The sequence below is a fragment of the Aquarana catesbeiana genome, linkage group LG05 (genome assembly GCF_042186555.1).
Source record: "Aquarana catesbeiana isolate 2022-GZ linkage group LG05, ASM4218655v1, whole genome shotgun sequence".
In the NCBI taxonomy this organism is placed as follows: Eukaryota; Metazoa; Chordata; class Amphibia; order Anura; family Ranidae; genus Aquarana; species Aquarana catesbeiana.
In genome coordinates, this window is record NC_133328.1 from 160,939,081 (window position 1) to 160,960,067 (window position 20,987).

The 20,987-nt window shown below is 43.5% G+C and overlaps 1 protein-coding gene across 2 annotated transcripts in view; it reads right to left on the reverse strand.

Moving 5' to 3' along the window:
• DYNC1LI1 (dynein cytoplasmic 1 light intermediate chain 1) overlaps window positions 1-20,987 on the reverse strand; it is a 131,480-nt gene that overhangs the window by 36,087 nt on the left and 74,406 nt on the right. The window contains exons 1-2 of one of the 2 annotated variants that reach the window (XM_073630298.1): window positions 17,693-18,009; window positions 256-329 (exon numbers count right to left, since the gene is read on the reverse strand). In XM_073630298.1, coding sequence (XP_073486399.1) covers window positions 256-329; window positions 17,693-17,808 — 190 coding nt within the window. In that variant the 5' untranslated portion in view covers window positions 17,809-18,009. Of the gene's footprint in view, window positions 1-255; window positions 330-17,692; window positions 18,010-20,987 lie in introns of those variants that run through there. The other variant, XM_073630299.1, reaches the window with a different exon arrangement.

A 20,987-nucleotide genomic window follows, 5' to 3' on the forward strand; every position in this document is an offset into this window, starting at 1 on the left:
AAAGCTGCAAAATTAGCCCTTCTGGTTCTGCAGCAATTTGCTGGATAAAAAATAAATCTCCATAAAAGCTAAGAAAACATTTTTTCTTCCTTTAGAGGTGAAAAGACATTCATTCAACAAGCGTCATCAGAAACCTTCTTAGCTATCCATTCCTAAAACGCATAATGGAAAAAACAACCTATCTTTTATTTATTTAGGCAAGTATTAATTACTGTATGATTAGGACCCCCAGATTTGCTTTTCTTTTTTACTTACCAAGCACCAGCACGTTCTTTCCAGAGGGTAACTTAGAACGAGACCTGGTGGAAACTTCACTCAGTATGGAGGACCTAAATAAATACAAAAACATATTAGCAGGGTTAGGTGATCCTTACATGCAATACCTTGCAGAAATTCTTAAAGTAAAACTAGCATCAGGTATTTTTTTTCAGTTATGCCTACCAAGTAACGTGTAAGTGTTAGGTTTGTGCACATTTGTTTTGATTAAGAAGAACAAAGCAATGCTCATTAACCTCTTGCCAACTTCCCGCAGTACATTTACTGCTGGCGGGCGGCAGCCCAGGCACCTCGACATACCTGTATGTAGTGGTGTACTTCCTGGTTTAGAGGCACACAATTGCGTGCACCCTGCTGATCTGTGCTGTGATTGGATACAGCACAAGTTTGTCAGCAGGTTACAGCCAATCATTTTGGCTGCATACGTGCTGATCTGCTGTGGCCAATCACAACACAGAGATCCATGGCCAATCACAACACACAGATGTGGCTCGATTCCTCCCTGCTTTCAGATACTATTCAGAACCAAAAGCAAAGAGAGACTTCAGCCAGATGATCAAAAGCAGCAGACATACACTTGTTGGGCACACAGTTAACCCGTCGATTGCCCTCCTGATCACTCCTGGCATCTGGCCAGAGTCATTAGTACAAAGTACAGTATTATCACTAATCACTGTATTCTAGTCACTAGCGACGTCAGTGTCAGTTAATGTCTCTCCCAGCCAGTGTCAGTTAGCGCCATATTGCCCACCACACTATCACAGTCACACTTAAACTGCCATTACTAGTATAGTGTCTGCATTAATCAGTATCTTGATAACAATCAGAACTATACTAGTGTTCCCAATAATATAGGGTCCCCAAAAATGCAGTGTTGGCAGGCCCTATTGTCAGCCCTAATCACTGCCAGCACCTACGACATGTAGCAGAATACATTTTGGCCTAAATTTATGAAGAAATTTGATTTTATTGGATACGTTTTATAATAGAAAGTAAAAGATTTTTTTTTTTTTTAAATGTTTGGTCTTTTTTGTTTATTATTATAAAAAAAAAAAAAAAAAAAAACTCAATGGTGTTTAAATAGCACCAAAAGAAAGCTGTATTTGTGTGGGGAAAAAAAAATTATAAATTTAATTTGTGTACAGTGTTGCATGACCGCCTAATTGCCAGTTAAAGTAGCACAGTGCAGAATAGCAAAAAATGCCCTGGCCATGAAGGGGGTAAAACCTTTCAGTGGTCAAGTGGTATGGCTCCTATAGCATTTATGACATGTTTTTGAAGCATCTAAAAAGCATCAAGAATGCCTGTTAAATGCCCATAAAAGTGTTGCTTTTCTAGTGGAAAGTGTTTAACCACTTGCCGACCGGCTCACGCCAATATACGTCGGCGAAGTGGCACGGGTGCGCAAAACAAAGTACACGTACGTCCCTGCGTCATCCGCGTCTAGCGGGTGCGCGCACGCCACCGGCGGCATGCCCACAGTTAACGTGGACTCGATGTCCGATGGTGGCTTGCGATTGTAGCACAGAGAGGCAGAACGGGGAGATGTAAACAAGGCATTTCCCTACTGCTCCCAGTGATCTCTGTCATGTTCTAGTGAGCCCATCCCCCCTACAGTTAGAACATGCTGAGGGAACACAGTTAAGCCCCCTAGTGTTTAACCCCTTCCCTGCCAGTGATATTTACACAGTAATCAGTGCATTTTATTCACAGATCGCCGCCATTACTAGTAAAAAAAAAAAAAAATAATAATAATAATAAAAATGCCCTAAATCTATCCCCTATTTTGTAGACGCTATAACTTTTGCGCAAACCATTCAATATACTCTTACTGCGATTTTTTTATACCAAAAATATGTAGAAGAATACATATTGGCCTAAACTGTGGAAATTTGTTTTTTTTATCTATTTTTTGGGCATATTTATTATAGCAAAAAGTAAAAAATATTGCTTTTTTTTTTTTTCAAAATTGTCGCTCTTTTTTTGTTTATAGCGCAAAAAATAAACACCACAGAGGTGATCAAATGCCACCAAAAGAAAGCTCTATTTGTGGGGAAAAAAAAAAAAAAGATGTCAATTTTGTTTGGGTACAACGTTGCACGGCCGCGCAATTGTCAGTTAAAGCGATGCTGTGCCGTATTGCAAAAAAGGGCTTGGTCAAGAAGGGGGTAAATCCTTCCGGGGCTGAAGTGGCTAAAAGGGGAAGTGATGTTGAGGAAATGATCTACTTTGAGGTGTGGCTAGGTTATGGTCTGATGGGCATTTTGTGGATTCTGAGAGAGATTAAAGTATACAAATCCATCTTGCAGACACTTGGCTTGGTCTAGCTCAGTTTTACGGACACAAAAAGCTTTGCCAGTGCCACTGGCAATAATTCTCAATGTCACTGCCTGGCACTGTCAGTATTACTGCCTTTACCTGCTTACAGAGGCAGTGTTACCACACAGCTGCTTTGTACAAACAGGAAGTGTCTGTAGTTGCTCTGTTCTAGTTCTCTATTATTTCCAAGTGCATTCTGGGATACAGGACCCTCCACTGCCTCTCCAACTCTCAGCTAACACTTTATAAATACTTCACCAGCATCCAATAAATGCTATAGGGGATGTTAAAGTGCACTTATGGCATGTTATCATTGAAATTAATGGAGATGACTTACAAACACCAATGCCTCAAAAAAGCGACATGCTGCTTAAGGTGGAACCTAACCCATAACAGCTTGATTTTTTTTTTTTAAATCATTGAAGTGTATTTTTTCCCAAAAAATTGCATTTGAAAGACCGCTGCACAAATACAGTGTGACATAAAATATTGCAACAATCGCCATTTTATTCTCTAGGGTCTCTGCTATAAATTTTTTTTTTTTTGGGAGAAACAAAGTAATACCAATTTTAACTTGTAAACAACAATTGTCAGAAAAAGATTTAGTCTTTAAAGCGGAACTTCAGTCATATTTTTTTTCATCTTTCCATCTATTAAATATTCTGCCCTTGTTTTAACCGCTAGCCATCCAGCCGCCACAGTTATACTGCAGCCGGTTGGCACGGCTGTGCAAATCGACGTAGGTATACGTTGGCTCTTTAAGACACTATTGCAGGCATGTGCCCGGGGGGCGCGATGTCCGCCGGGCACCCATGATCGCTCGTGACGGAATGAGAACGGGGATGTGTGTGTGCGAACACACAAATCCCGGTTCTTTCATGGGAGATAGTGTGTTCATACTAAAATAGGAACAATGATCTGTCTCCTCCTCTATTCACTCCCATCCCCCCCCCCCCCCCAGCTAGAACATACAGCGAGGGAACACATTTAACCCCTTGATCGCCCCCTAGTGTTAACCCCCTTCCCTGCCAGTGACATTTATACAGTAATCAGTGGCTATTGTTAGCTCTGATCGCTGCATAAATGTTAATGGTCCCAAAAAAGTGTCAGATCTGTCCGCCGCAATGTCACAGTCCCCGATAAAAAATTAAAAAAATTAAAAAAAAAAAAAAAAAAAAAAAAAAAAAAATCACAGATCGCCGACATTACTAGTAAAAAAAAAAAATAATAATAATAAAAAAAATATAATAAATAAAAATGACATAAATCTATCCCCTATTTTGTAGACGCTATAACTTTTGCGCAAATCAATCAATATACGCTTATTGCATATATTCGCATCCCATTCGCAATAGCAGGAGATTGTGACCGGCTCTCTATGGAGCCGGTTCACATATCTCCGATGCCTCTCCAGTGCAAGTTTGCACCGGGTCCTGTGCGTTGGTCCGTTCCAGGTCTGAATTCAGCCAAAAAATTTGGGCTGAGAATCGGACCTGAAACGATGAACGGGGATGCACTGGATCTCTGCTGTGAGCCGCATGCGGCTTCGAAGCGAACCCAGCCTAAATAAATCCCCTGACAGTTTGTAAAAAAATAATTTGTCAGGCTGTGTTGACTTTTTAAGTATAAGCACTTGTTATGGATATTGTCAGTGTTTCTATATTGTTTTTATACTGACAAATAAAGCAACATTCAAATATCCATCATAAAAGGCCTTGCTCAGGGGTCTTTCGCTCATCCCTATGCATCAGGTGTGACACTTTGTAAATTATGTGACATAGGAGATCCTGAGTAGGAAAGGTTCTCCTGAAAAAGCATCAATGATGTACTAAAAGGGTAAGTTCACCATTTAAAAAAAAAATAATACATGATTTTGCAGGTAAAAAAAATCATGCGTTCACTATTTATTTTTATTTTCTATAGGAGCCTGCAGAGAATTGCACCTGTGATCATTAGATCATCGGAGCAATGTTAAAGTGGATGTAAACACGAAATTTTTTTTATTTTTTTTTTTAATCATACTGTAGAGTATAAGATTTCCTATCATCTGAGGCCAGTCTTGCCACACAGAGTTAATCCATCTCTGAGCAATCCTCTTTTATTGTTCAGTGAGAAAAATCTTGACAAACTGAGAAAAACTTTGTCAAATCCTCCCCCTTGTTGTGAGTGACAGCCTAAGACATGCATGATTTTTTAAATTCCCTCCCCCACTCCTTTCTTTAGCAGCTCTGCCAGGATTGGCTGTTCCTCACCTCAGCATGATTTGGCATGCTGAAGTCATGTGGTTACTTTCCTGTCTTTTCACTGGATGTTAGAGATCATAGCAGAAGTTCAGTGTAAGAAATACACAGGAGAAAATGCATATTGACAAGGAGTGTAGAGGTGGGCGGGGAGTCTACTGACATCACAACTCCACCCACCGAGCTCCAGACAACAGACCCACCCACAGAATCTGCAATTTTTCGGGTCTCATAACAGACAGAGGGGAGACATTTGACAGGTAAAGATACATGCAGGAGGCTAAAAGCCGCCCGGCTGTTATACTGGAGGAGTGGGAAGCCCGATCACCAATCGGACGCCTCTGGCGGCTGGGCGTGGCCGGCTTCGTTCCAGCCTCCTAATCGTAAACACGGAAGCGACGTCATGACGTCACTTCCTGTTTACTCGGCTGCCAATGGCGCCGGTTTTAAAAAAATACACAGTATTCAGAATCGCCGAAAACGGCGATCTGAATACTTTGAAGTGCAAAGGAGGGTTCGGGGTCTTTTAGACCCCCGATCCCTCCATAAAGAGTACCTGTCACCACCTATTACTGTTACAAGGGATGTTTACATTCCTTGTGACAGCAATAAAAGTCATCATTTTTTTTTTTTTTTAAACACAATTTATAAATATAAAATAAATAAAATAAATAAGAAAAAAAAATTTTTTAAAGCGCCCCCGTGAGCTCGCGCAGCAAAGAAAACGCATACGGAAGTCACGCCCGCATATGTAAACGGTGTTCAAATCACACATGTGAGGTATCGCCACGATCGTCAGAGCCAGAGCAATAATTCTAGCACTAGACCTCCTCTGTAACTCTAACCTGGTAACCATAAAAAGTTTAAAGTGTCGCCTATGGAAATTCTTAGGTATCGTAGTTTGTCGCCATTCCATGAGTGCGTGCAATTATAAAGCGTGACATGTTTGGTATCTATTTACTCGGCGTAAAATCATCTTTCACATTATATAAAAAAATTGGGGTAATTTTACTGTTTGTTTTTTTTTTTAATTCATGAAAGTGTCCCTTTTCCCAAAAAATTGCATTTAAAACACCGCTGCACAAATACTGTGTAATATAAAATATTGCAACAATCTCCATTTTATTCTCTAGATTCTCTGCTTATATATATATATATATATATATATATATATATATATATATATATATATATACACATATATATATATATATACACACATATACGGATTTTAAACACCAAATTTCAAAAATAGGCTTAGTCATGAAAGGGTTATACAAGCTGTATACTCACTACTTTACATTGTAGCAAAGTGTCATTTATTCAGTGTTGTCACATGAAAAGATATAATAAAACATTTACAAAAAAATGTGAGGGGTGTACTCACTTTTGTGAGATACTGTGTGTGTATATATATATATATATATATATATATATATATATATATATATATATATATATATATATATATATATATATATATATATATATATATATATATATATATATATATATTTTTTTTTTTTTTTTTGTTATATATTTTTTTTAGCAGAGACCCTAGAGAATAAAATGGCGATCGTTGCAATTTTATGTCACACAGAATTTGCGCAGCAGTCTTTCAAACGCATTTAAAAAAAAAAATACACTTTAATGAATAAACACTAAATTTTTTAATATGTGAACGATGATCTTAAGCCGAGTAAATCGATACCCAACATGTCATGCTTCAAAAATCTCCATAGGCTACGCTTTAAACATTTTTACAGGTTACCCATTTAGAGTTACAGAGGAGGTCTAGTGCTAGAATTATTGCTCTCACTCCAACAAGCGTGGCGATACCTCACGTTTAAACACCGTTTACAAAATGCAGACAGGACTTACGTATGCGTTCGCTTCTGCACACAAGCACGGAGGGATGGCGAGCTTTAAATTTTTTTAAACATGGTCACCTCTGCCGCTGATGTGATCGCAGTGACGCCAAATCGCCCACAGAACAAAATGATACTGGAGGTTATGACAGCTAGCTGCTGCCAGTAATGACGTACTGTATATGCACTGTGAGCGGTCGGCAAGTGTTTTTGCTAAGCAGCTCACCATACTGCAACCAATAGGGTCTGGGGAGTAAACAAAAACTGCTGCACTGGACTATTCGATGATGCAGCAGGAATTCGTCTGCTCAGAGGTCAGCATTTTTATTCTTTGTAGGTGACGGAGAGGGCAGTGTGGAGCTTTACAAAATGTTGGAGAAGTCATTTAGGTTCCATTTAAAAAAAAAAAAAAAAAAATATGAATTGCAAAGTACTGTTATTCAAAAAGTGTTGTGAAAAATGGCAGCTGAAAAAAAAATCTTCCCTTTAGATTCGACACACACTGGCATTGTGTTAACTAGCCTGTCTTTTGGACAGATGAGTAAACTAAACTGCATGTGACTATTTAGAGCCAATCAAGTCTTTGATACCATTGGAAAATCTCTACTGTACCAGCAAACTACAATTTTCCACATGCCCAAGACAGCGTGTTGCTTAGAGGCCAAGTTGATTAGAACTTCTGCAAAAAGTTAACTGTAGAAAGTCTAAATCCACCAACATGTTTTTTTGTTTTAGTTTTCAATAGAGTGGAGAAAAGTTAAAATATCGATCACCCAATTAGATAGATGCTCCCTCACTTCCTGTCTGACACCAGGCCAAAAAACATTGTCAGAGGGTCTAACACTATCATTCTAATTAAAAAAACTGGGGCAACAAAAAAAAAACCTTTCACACATTTTGGCTTGAGTTGCTTAGAATTTATATACTGTATGTCTCAATCTACCCACAGATGTAAGAGAATAATTTCCTTTACAAACTCTCAATACAAGCATAATAAATATGAAAGATTTGGTTGCTTGGCACCTCTGCAGAGGACAAATACATCAAATATTGCTCACATACACATCTAGATGTAATCATCTTACAAACTGCACCTTTGATCCCACGCAAACAATATTTGAGAGTCTAAAAAGTCACTTTTCTCATGGATGAGAAAATTATCTTCAAGTAAAAAAAAAGTGGAACTAAACCCTCCTCTCCTTTACAGCCAAGGAAGCTGCCATCTTATGCCTGGTACACAATGCTAGTTTTTATTTTCATTCAACCCAGCAAGCTGAATGGAAAAAAAAAATTAAATAAAAAATAAAAACCTGACAGACTGCGGTACCAACACAAGAGATATTGGTGTGGCGGTCCGCCCTCTTTGCCTTTTTATTCTGACCAGGAGGACACTCCCCCCCCCCCCCCCCCAGAGCACACTGATCAGCACTCACAGCCATTGGCTGCAAGCATTGATCAAATGCTGGTTTCCCAGCATGTCCCTTTGACATATAAGTCAGTTGTTAGACCGGCTTCTGTCGGACAGACAATTGTACACATTTACTAAAGGCAAATCCACTCTACACCACAAGTGCACTTGGAAGTGCAGTCGCTTTAGATCTGAGGGGAAGCTCTGCTGATTTTATCACACAATCATGTACAAGCTAAAATGCTGTTTTTTTTTATTTTCCTTGCACGTCCCCCTCAGATCTACAGCGACTGCACTTCCAAGTGCACTTGTAGTGCAAAGTGGATTTTCCTTACATAACCCCCACAGACTGAATGTCAGCCTTTTTTCCTGCTGAACTGGATGATTTTTGGCCCTTGTGTCCCCAGCATTAGTCTCAGTTTATTCTTCAGTTGTCATGATGCTGCACATGTGATCAGATATGACACTAGCCATTTGATGGCTTGACAGTTTGGTTCAGAGTGCAACCAACTGTGACAGTTAGCATCCAGGCATGCCGAGAATGTAATTGTTTGTGGAAACCGTTAAATTAATGGGTTCAGTACCACTTTAAAGTGGAACTTTAGTCAGAGAATTTGGTCCCGCTAGATCACTCCAGGCTGGCCTCTTTTGCAGGTATAGTTATGTAAGGGCTCGTTCACACCAAACGTACATGAAAACAGATGGGAACTGAATGGAAAACTGAGCAGATTTCACTTGCAGAGACATTCGTTTTCATGCACATTGACATCAGTTTCCATGTTTGTCAGTTATGTGCCCTGTTCACACCAATGTTGTTGTCATGTCAGTTTTTTTCACAGAAAACTGCATGCAAGTTGCAGATTCCTGCACAGAAACAATCTGCACGCTGTGCAGTGAAGGGGGCTGATAGAGAAAAATCGTTTTTTGATGCTCTTGCTGAAAAACTGACGTCTCTGCACCATGGTGTGAACGAGGCCTAAAACATAAAAAATAAGTGGCTATACTGTTTAAAATCCAGTAATACACTGTCTCACCCTCCTCTGCACATGCTCAGTTACGCTTTATTTTTAGGCACTACTAAGTTTGTAGAGGCCGATCTCCTGACAGCCCTATTATTATTATTATACAGGATTTATATAGCGCCAACAGTTTACACAGCGCTTTACAATATAAAAGGGAGACAATACAGTTATAATACAATAAAATATAAGAGGATTAGGAAGGCCCTGCTCAGAAGAGCTTACAATCTAATAGGGTGGGGCAGGTGGTACAAAAGGTTGTAACGGTGGGGAATGAGCTGTTGGAGGTGGTAGGAGATTAGTTGGAGACATGATAGGCTTTCCTGAAGAGATGAGTTTTCAGGGATCGCCTGAAGGTAGCAAGAGTAGGGGATAGCCGGATAGGTTGAGGTAGCGAGTTCCAGAGGATGGGAGAGGCTCTGGAGAAATCCTGGAGATAAGAGAGCTTGAGAGCAGGTCTTGAGAAAAGTGGAGAGGACGATTTGGATGATATTTGGAGACAAGATTAGTGATGTAGCTCGGAGCAGAGTTGTGAATGGCTTGGTATGTTGTGGTTAGTATTTTGAATTTAACTCACTGGGTGATTGGGAGCCAGTGTAGGGATTGGAGGAGAGGGTTGGCAGACACTGAGCGGTTGGTAAGGTGGAGAAGTCTGGCAGCAGCATTCATGATAGACTGAAGAGGGTATAGCCTATGGAGAGGTAGGCCAATGAGAAGGGAGTTGCAATAGTCAAGGTGAGAGATAACAAGGGAGTGAATGAGGAGCTTGGTGGTTTCATTTGTTAAAAAGGGGCGAATATTAGAGATGTTACAGAGGTGAATTCTACAAACTTTTGACAAAGATTGGATTGGAGGCTAAAATGACAAGTCAGAGTCTAGGATTACACCTAGTACCCTGGCGTGAGGGGAGGGACTGATGGTTGCATTGTTGATTTTGATGGAAAAGTCATGGAGGGGGGCATGGGCGGGGGGAATATTAATAGCTCAGTTTTAGAGAGATTTAGTTTAAGGAAGTGGTGCGACATCCATGCTGATATGTCAGTTAGTAAGTTAGTAATGCGAGAGGAGACTGAAGGAGTGAGGTGAGGAGTAGACAGATAGATTTGGGTGTCATCGGCGTATAAGTGGTATTGGAAGCCGTGGACGGTTATCAAGTGACCAAGGGAGGAGGTGTAGATAGAGAAGAGAAGGGGTCCAAGAACAGAGCCTTGGGGGACCCCCACAGAAAGGGGCAATGGAGAGGAGGAGACAGAGTTGTAGGTGACACTGAAGGAGCGCTGTGATAAATAGGCAGAGAACCAGGATAGAGCAGAATCTCGGAGGCCAAGGGAATGTAGTGTATTGAGGAGCAGCGGGAGGTCAACAGTATCAAAGGCCGCAGAGAGGTCAAGTAGTAGGAGTATGGAGTACTGGCTGTTGGTTTTAGCCGTTAGTAAATTGTTAGTGAGTTTTAGTAAGGCAGTTTCCGTGGAATGCTGTGAGCGAAAGCCAGACTGTAAGGGGTCAAGGAGGTTATTTTCACTGAGGTAGGAGCCAAGACGGTTGTAGATTAAGTGTTCCAGAAGTTTAGAGGTGACTGGGAGCAATAAGATGGGTCTTAAGTTGTTCAGGTTGGTAGGGTCCAGTGAGGGCTTTTCAAGTATTGGAGTGATCTGTGCATGTTTTAGAGGGGAGGGGAAGGTGCCACTAGAGAGGGAGAGATAGAAGATGTGAGTGAGGGAGCATAGGATAGAAGAAGAGGGTGACCGTAGTAGTTGTGAGGAAACAGGATCCAAGGGACAGCCCTAAAGCAGAATTAAACCCTCCTATCCTTTACACCAATTGCCCTATTCAGTTTTGACACCAGCCATTTGATGGTTTGACAGTTTGGTTGAGGACACAAGCAAATGTGACAGTTAGAAATCCTGGCATTCCAGGAATGTAACTTTGTTGAAACCAATAAAATCGATGGGTTTAGTCACCAGTCACTTTATTAGGTACACCTGTTCAACTGCCTGGTAATACAAATTGCTAATCAGCCAATCACATGGCAGCAACTTAATGCATGTAGGCATCTAGACATGGTGAATATAACATGTCAAATAACAGTTCAAACTAAGCATCAGAATGATAGAAAGACAACAGTGACTCAAATACCCACTCATTACTACCAAGGTATGCAGAATACTATCTCTGAATGCACAACACATCAAACCTTGAAGCTGATGGTCTACAGCAGCAGAAGACCATGCCGGGTGCCACTCCTCTCAGCTAAGAACAGGAAAAAGGCTGCAATTTGTGCAGTCTCACCAAAATTGGACAATAGAATATTGGAAAAACGTTGCCTGGTCTGATAAGTCTCCATCTCAGCTGCAACATTCACATGTTAGGGTCAGAATTTGGCGTAAACAACATGAAAGTATGGATCCTTCCTGCTTTGTATCTACGGTTCAGGCTGGTGGTGGTGTAATGGTGTGGGGGATATTTTCTTGGCACACTTTGGGCCTCTTAGTACCAATTGAGCACTGTTTAAACACTGCGGCCTACCTGAGTATTGTTGCTGACCATGTCCATCCCTTTATGACTACAGTGTACCCATCTTCTGATGGCTACTTCCAGCAGGATAATGCACCATGTCACAAAACTCAAATCATCTCACCACTGGTTTCTTGAACATAACAATGAGATCACTGAACACCAATGACCTCCACAGTCACCAGATCTCAATCTAATAGAGCACATTTGGGATGTGGTGCAACGGGAGATTCACATCATGAATGTGCAGCTGACAAATCTGCAGCAACTGCGTGATGCTATCATGTCATTATGGACCAAGATCTCTGAGGAATGTTTGCTCTGTCAGCAATGGTACAAAGCATTGAAAAGCTATTTACAAATTAACTACTTGCCGCCCGCCATATAGCAGAATGATGGCGGTAAAAGGGGTTTCAATACCCTGACTGGGCGTCATATGACGTCCTCAGGATATTGAGCCGCTGCGCGCCACCGGGGGCGCGCATCACAGAGATAGTTGTTGCGGGGTGTCAGTCTGACACCCCGCAACACCGATCTAAGTAAAGAGTCTCTGACGGAGACTCTTTACCACGTGATCAGCCGTGTCCAATCACGGCTGATCACGATGTAAATAGGAAGAGCTGGTGATCGGCTTTTCCTCACTCGCGTCTGACAGACGCGAGTAGAGGAGAGCCGATCGGCTACTCTCCTGACGGGGGGGGGGGGGGTCTGTGCTGATTGTTTATCAGCACAGCCCCCCCTCGGATCCCACCCAGGACCACCAGGTGTGCCCCCTAGACCCCCAAGGAAAAACGAATCTGTGCCCAGGCAGCTGCCAAACAATGCCCACTCACAATGCCTACCACTGCCAGTGCCACCAGGGATGCCTATCAGTGCCTCATATCAGTGCCGCGTATCAGTGCCCATCAGTGCCACCCATAAGAACCCATCTTTGCAGCCTTTCAGTGCCCATCAGTGTCACCTATCAGTGCCACCCATGAGTGTCCATCAGTGCTGCATATCAGTGCCACCCATCAGTGCCGCATATCAGTGCCACCTCATCGGTGCCTGTCAGTGCCGCCTTATCAGTGCCCATCAGTGAAAAAGAAAACTTACTTATTTACAAAATTTTTTAACAGAAACAAAACTTATTTTTTTCAAAATTTTCGGTCTTTTTTTATTTGTTTAGCAAAAAATAAAAACCGCTGAGGTGATCAAATATCACCAAAAGAAAGCTCGATTTGTGGGAACAAAATGATAAAAATTTAGTTTGGGTACAGTGTTGTATGACCGCGCAATTGTCATTCAAGCTGAAAATTGGTCTGGGCAGGAAGGTGTATAAGTGTCCTGTATTGAAGTGGTTAAATAAAATAGATTTTTTTTTTTTATTTGGCGCTTTTTCAACGTGAAATGTGTAAATATATGTTAATATATATGTATAAAAATATTCGCTAACAAAGCAAACAAAAAGTTTTAATTGTTTATCGTTTATAAAATAGACGTGAACAAAAGAAAAAAAAAGCAGGAAAATAATAATTAAATGGAGAAGAATAGGGAGTTAATTAAGGCTGATTAGAGTAAATTAAGGGTTATTAAGGAGTTAAACAGAGGAACATTTGTTCATCCCTTTGATCTGCAGATGAAGAAACAGAAATATACAAAATGAAACTATGGGGGTTATTTACAAAAGGCAAATCCACTTTGCACTACAAGTGCAAAGTGCACTTTAAAATGCACTGGAAGTGCAGTCGCTGTAGATCCTAGGGGGACATGCAAGGAAAATAAAAAACAGCATTTTAGCTTGCACATGATTGGATGATAAAATCAGCAGAGCTTCCCCTCAGATTTACAGCAATTGCACTTTCAGTGCAATTTCAAGTACACTTTGCACTTGTAGTGCAAAGTGGATTTGCCTTTTGTAAATAACCCCCATTGTTTCTTTTTATTGGAGTGTTTCAGGGCTGAGAAATGTTGTTAATAAACATTGCCGGCTGCTTTTTTTTTTTTTTTTTGACAGCTCCAATTACCGGACTTCTTTAACACTGGGGAGACCCACTGACAGCTCAAAGAACTGAGCCTGAAAATGATCGGTTTCAGGTATCGGTGCATTTGCACGAGTACCAATACTTGTGCAAATACTCGGTATCGGCACTGATACTAGTATGGGTGCAACCCTACTTCTCAAGCTGAAGTCAAGATTTACATTATCGGGATCCTGGGGCACTCCTGAAAACATCTGTGTGTTGCCCTACACTATCAACTTCTGTACATTTTAGGCCTATTCACAATATCACAACGCACAGAACCAAGTATCAGCGCTCCAAGAAATACCTATTGATCCTGCCAGAAATCTAGTAAGCTAACATAACTGCCTCTGCTGTACTGCAATCCCAAGCAGTGTTATGAGCCCTGCCCTGGACTACAGAACATTTCTCCCTTATGTTATGAATATGAGAAGAGGAGGACATGTAATCGAGCAGAGAAAAGCTCAGGCAGGGTGATAATTCTTGGGACTGTAGTGGAGCAGAGTCAGCATAATCAGCTGAAACGGGTAACCAGGAGCCCATCGTCTTTTTGTGTTGTAGTCCTTAAATATTTCCGGTCCTAGTGGGACAACGCTGCTCCTCCATTACTGGCAGGATCACCAGGTGAAAAAAAAAAAGAAGGGAAAAAACCCTTCACAAAAAAGAAAAAAAAAAATACTGTTCTGGGTAGCACTTCTAAGGACTGCCAAGCGGCAAGATATTACATTTCTTTTCAAGTCAAGATATGCTTTATTATTTGCCAATACTACACACCTTAGAATCCTAATACTTCACAGGGTTCCATTTGAAAACACATGTTATGGTATACAACAATTAGATCTTGTTTACACAGGTGGTAGTCTCTACCACCCCTATGAAAAGCAATCCACAGAGAATCACTTTTCAAAGGGCGACAGAGCAGCAGCTTGCCTTTCAGGCATATAGAATCCCAGAATATCAGTTTTCTTATTTTTTTTTTCCCAGACCAGGTCACAACCACAGCTAAGTTTACTTGGCATGATGAGTTTCATAAGCTGCCCCACCTGTCATACTCACTAACTGGTGTCTGCTCATATAACTGAGACCGCCAACATACATTTATTGGGGCCGCAAAGCATTATGAACACAGTATGTGTACAAACCCATCCAATTGCCATGGTAGATTTTAGGTTTGTAGGGTATCAACCCCCGTTTTTAGTGCCTCTAAAAAGCCTCTTAAAGTGGTTTCTGAAATTACAACATTCCTTACATTAAAGTAAAAAACATTTAGATATTTGCGGTGCCTTTCCTCCCCCCGAATACTTACCTGAGCCTTGTATCAATCCAGCGCTACGCCAGTTTTCTTTCCTCTCTCTCCCCCCTCTTACAAGCTTGGCTAAGAGCATTGGGAGCCATTGGCTCCTGCTGCTGTCAGTCAAATCCTGTGAGCAGACAGCAGGTGGCGGGGCTGAGACAAGCTGTCTGTGTCTATGGACACACACAGCCAAACTCAGGATTGAGCCCGCACGTCTGCCCACATTGAAAGGGTTTGCTATGGGGGCAGACACAGAAGACAATGAACCAAGATCACTAGTGAGGGACCCCAGGAGAGAAGGTTTGGGGCTGCTCCTTAAAAAAACATTACACAGAGCAGGTGAGAACATGTTTGTTTTTGTTTTTTTAGATGAAATTACAAAGTGGATCCAAACCATCCCTATCCTTTACAACCAAGGAAGCTGCTATCTCGGCCTGTTTGATCTGCAGTTACCATGATGCTGCACACGTGATCAGTTATGGTACCAGTCATTTGATGGGCTGACTGTGTTTGGAGAGCACAAGCAAACGTGACAGTTATTAATGGCATGCTTTGGAAAGTAACTGTTTTGCAAAACTGTTAGATCAATGGATTTAGTTCCACAGCAGAATTAACCCACTGATTTAAAGCGAAACTAAACCCATCAATTTAAGAGTTTCAAAAACAGTTCTATTCCTGGCACATGCTGGGAACGTAACTGTCAAGTTGGTTGTGCTATCAACCAAACTGTCAAAACATCAAATGGCTGTTCCCAGAACTGATCACATGTGCAGCATCATTGCAGTTGAAGATCAAACAGAGGACAAGGTGGCAGCTTCCTTGGCTGAAAACAATAAGGGGGTTTAGTTCCGCTTTAACTTTCCCAAAACCGTTACAATCAAGACATACAATTAATGATAACTGTCACATTTGCTTATGTTCTCAAACATGATGTCAACTAAGGACGAGCTCAGGCGTGTTCGCAAACGCCCCGTGCAGAGCCCACCAGGAAGTCGGCACCGTGGAGCGCTAATCACAGGCAGTGGGACATTGTCCCGATGCACGGCTGTAGAAATCGGAAATGTCTCACTGCCTGTGATTGGCGCTGTGCAGTGCTGACTTCCTGGCGGGCTCTGCATGTGCAGTTTGCGAACACGCCGGAGCTCATCCTTAATGTCAACCCATCTAATGGCTGGTCTAATGACTGATCACATGTGCAGCACCATGGCAACTGCAGATCAAACAGAGGCTAAGATGGCAGCTTCCTTTGCTGTAAAGGAGGTCAGCTGGTCTAAATTATAAGGCTTCATGAACACTGTCGATTGAACCCAACGTTGTTGAATCTCAGCGTTTTCAGGCACCTGGGAGGTACAGATACCAAAATATGACAGACTGAAATACATGGCAGCTAGTTGCTGTATGTCAGTGATGGCGAACCTTGGCACCCCAGATGTTTTGGAACTACATTTCCCATGATGCCCATGCACTCTGCAGTGTAGTTGAGCACCATATGGGAAATGTAGTTCCAAAACATCTGGGGTGCCAAGGTTCGCCATCACTGCTGTATCTAGTGGTACTCATATTTAAGGCAGTAAGGCTGCAAAGCAGGACTTCAGCTCAGTACAACATCTACCCTCCGCATATTTCAGCCCGTCATTTGTGCCTCTCCGAAAACATGATCTGACGCCGACAGGCCTAACCACCTGTGTGCAGATCTGCAGAAGGCCTACAGTGCTACAATTTCCTCACACTATCATTGTTAAACTATTACAACTTACAATATAATTCTGCAATGGAAGAATCTGCTCTGAGAAACTTCATTAATTAGAGCCACTGGTCACACAGAATATATGCTGAGGCCCCTCCACTGATCACGCAGACTGAGCACCCAGGGGCCCCTCCACTGAGAGCACCCAGGGGCCCCCTCCACTGATCACGCACAGAGAGCACCCAGGGGCCCCCTCCACTGATCACGCACAGAGAGCACCCAGGGGCCCCCTGCACTGATCACGCACAGAGAGCACCCAGGGGCCCCCTGCACTGATCACGCACAGAGAGCACCCAGGGGCCCCCTGCACTGATCACGCACAGAGAGCACCCAGGGGCCCCCTCCACTGATCACGCACAGAGAGCACCCAGGGGCCCCCTGCACTGATCACGCACAGAGAGCACCCAGGGGCCCCCTCCACTGATCACGCACAGAGAGCACCCAGGGGCCCCCTCCACTGATCACGCACAGTGAGCATCCAGGGGCCCCCTCCACTGATACAAAGAAAGCATGCTGATGCCTCTCCAAGGATCACACAGACAAACCATGCTGGGGCCCCTCATCTAAACACAAACACATGAAGCCCCGCCCATCTGTCACTGAGCCTGCCCCTTCCACGAGCCTGCGCACCTGTATTATTGACAGGTAGCGCGCGTCCCCGTCTCTTTCAGCTCCCTAACCACGCCCACAAACAGGTAAAGCGCGTCCCCGAGCCCTAGAAGCGTCTAGGCGTCCCTCCTGTCATGTACAGCTCTGACATGGACCGGCTGTCTGCTTAACCCCCCCCCCCCGGGCCGCCGGAAACGTGCAGCGGCACTGAGAATGGCAGCCTGCCAAGAAGAGGAAGGGTTAATCAGAATCCATTACCCCCCACCCAGGCCCCCTAGGGAACAAGTCACACGGGTTCAGCATAACGGTCCGGGCCGGCTAATGAATGAACAGGCTCCCCGGCCTGCATGTCTGTCCTTCCCCGAGCATGTTATTACACAATGCCAGCTACTGACCACAGGTTCTGTCCATCCTCATCCTCACTGGCCGCCGCCCCGCTGTGGCTGTTCCCATAGCCAGCATTGAAGCTGGAGGATGGAGACGAGTAAGAGGCGGCTCTCCCCGCTGCCATCCTAGCGCTCCTTTCCTATGACAGCTGTGTGTGCGCTAATTAGGACAGCTCGACTGCGGAACACCCCCCTCCACGATTTGGTCTCGACCACCCTTCCGCTGAATAGATGAGGCGCGGTCCCCGGGAAGAAGAACCAGGAGCCCTATGGAGGGGGAGGGGGCAGACAGGAGCACTGGGCGGGGCTGGGACGCAAGGCATGGCGGAGGTGACGTTGTGGCGGCCAAGTGACTCCGCCCACTCAATGTGACTGCTGGATGCTGAATCACCGGTGTAGCAGTACCTACAGTATCCCATGAAATTCGGTATCACTTGCCTCTACTGCGCATGTGCCGGTTTCAGACAAAAGAAACCGAGCGCAGAGCTACTGCAGACGAACACAGCTGAGTTATATTAACTCCTCACACGCTGATGGATCGGCTGCATCATGAAGCGAGACACATCGGCTACATCTGATTGACAGTGGGGGACACGACGAGGGGTCACAGGCTCGGGGGGGGCACAGACTGGATGTCACGGGGGTCTGCATGTCACCGGGGGGCATACGATGGTTGGCACAGGCTGGCTGCTTGTCACAGGGGCCACAGGATACACTGGCTGGGGTGTCACAGGGGGGGGGCTGCATGGCACAGGAGGCACACGATGGTTGCCACAGGCGGCCTGCATTATTAGAGGGGGATCCCTATTGTCACGGCCTGCATTATTAGAAGAGGGTATACACAATTTCACAGTCTGCATTATTGCTATTGTGGGAGGACACAATTTTAACCCACCAACTGCCATAGAGGTCGAAAAGCAAGCCGCTATCATTGTCTTTATTTTGGGGGTGACGTGTATTAGTGGCGGTGGCTCATTCTGGTGTTTCAGTTGGACGGGGGTCAGTTTGAGGTGTCAGTATTTTGTTTTGTGGGTTGTCAGTCTGAGGGGTGGTGATCTATCCATGTTTGTAGCCAGCGGTGGGGGGAAATTTCTAATTATTTTTTGTTTTGGAGTTTGTAGGTTTCCTCACTCCTCAGTGTACTTATAATATTTAAATTAAACACAGGCTGCATGGCACAGGGGGCACACAATGGATGTCGGGGGGGGGGGGGGGCACAGACAACACAGGCTGCATGGCACATAGGGCCACAGGCTGCACACAATGTTTGGCACAGGGGGCACAGGCTGGATCGGAGGGGACAGAATTTCATGGCCTGTAATTTTATAAGAGGGGTACAGAATTTCACGGCCTGCATTAGTACTATTGGGGGAGGACACAAATTTAACCCCCCCAACCGCCATAGAGGGAAACCAGTAGCAGTTATTGTCATTAGTTGGGGGTGACGTGTATTAGTGGCAGGGGCTCAGTCTGGTGTTTCAATTGGACAGGGGTCAGTCTGAGGTGTCAGTAATTTGTTATGGGGGGTGTCAGTCTGGGGGGTATTGATCTATCAGTCTGTGTAGCCAGCGGTCGGGGTGATTCCTAATTTTTAGTGGTTTGAAGTGAGTAGGTTTCCTCACTCCTCAGCGTACTTATTATATTTTAATTAAACTGTTTTTTACAAACTTTGTGACCGGGTTCACACTATTGCGAATTGGATGAGGGTTTCCTTGCATCCAATGCACATAGCAGGAGATTGTGACTGGATCTCTATGGAGTCGGTTCACACATCTCTGCAGCGGCTCCAGTGTGAATTGCACAGGAGTCCTGTGCATCTTTTGATCAGTTTCAGGTCTGGATTCAGCAAAAAATTTTGAGCTGAAATCAGACCTGAAATGGTGAATGGAGACGCACTGGACTCCTGCTGTGAACTGCTGCATTCTCCATGTGAACCCAGCCAGTGCTAAATGGAAATTTAATTCCCTGGCCCACCCATTTTTTAGTAACCAAAGTTAAAGAGGTATGTTATAATGTATTTCTAAATTTGTCAGTTTCTAACTCTTCGATATATTTTTTTTTTTCAGCTTCCCCCATCTGTTTTGGCTGTCGCCATGCAGATCTGCAATTTTCTCATCCACCCATGATTGGCCGTGTACTTTTGGATTGGAAACGTATATACCAATTCTTTATGCAGCTCACCTTGTACATTTTTCCAATCTTGTATCGTCTGTCAGCAGAAATGGCTTTCCAGTCAAGCTGACCTGGCCCACCCTTCCTTTCCTAATCCTAACTATTCTTTGTTAGGGATATTGGTGCCCACTTTTTTTTGGTAAACATTGTGATTAAATACTTAAATGAACTATTGTTGTATAGCTTGAGTCTTGCTGTCTGAGCTTTGGTGTCAGGTATTTATTCCCTTTTATTTTTGTTTTCATGCCACATTTTTTGAATAAAATTCATTGTTTTAAAAGTTTAAAAATGATATGCTTTTAACATGAATAAAATGGTCAGTGCTTACTTTTACTCATACTCTTGTCTTGTTGCTTATTTCCTTTAACTTTTGTCTTTCAGTTTGTTTTTGACCTCCGGAAGGTTTTACCCCCTTTATGACCATAGTATTGTTTGCTATCCAGCACTGTGCTACTTTCACATTGGGGCGCTGGGGGGAGTTGGCGGTAAAGCGCCACTATTTTTAGCAGCGCGTTACAGTCGTTTTTTGCAGCGCTATTCGGCCACTAGCAGGGCGCTTTTAACCCCCGCTAGCAGCCAAAAAAGCGCTTTGCTGGCAGCACTACCCATTGATTTCAATGGGTAGGAGCGGTGTATATATCGCTCCTACAGCGCCTCGAAGATGCAGCTAGCGAGACTTTTTTTTACCGCCCTGCCAGCGCACCGCTCATGTGTGAAAGAAGAGGTTCTTTCAAGGTGCAAGCGCCACAGTGTGAAAGTAGCCTTAGGCTGGGTTCACACTGCACACCGGAGTGGCTCACAGCAGGGATCCGTTAAGTCCCCGTTCACTGTTTCAGGTCCGAATTTCAGCCTGAATTTTGGGCTGAAAAAGAACAAAAGACGCACATAGAGAGCCGGTCACAATCTCCTGAAATGCAAATTGGATGCGGAGAAATCCTCATCCAATTCACACGAGTGTGAACCCAGCCTTAGTTGGCAATTACTCGGTCAGGCAATACTTTACCCAAATGTCTGGGGTCCCAAATTTGGCACTGAAATAGGGGAGGTCTACCTCTGGGGGCTTTTAGTATCCCTGTACCAAGTTTGGTGCCCCTAGCCCTTCTGGGTTTTTGGTCAGCTTGGTGCAGTATGG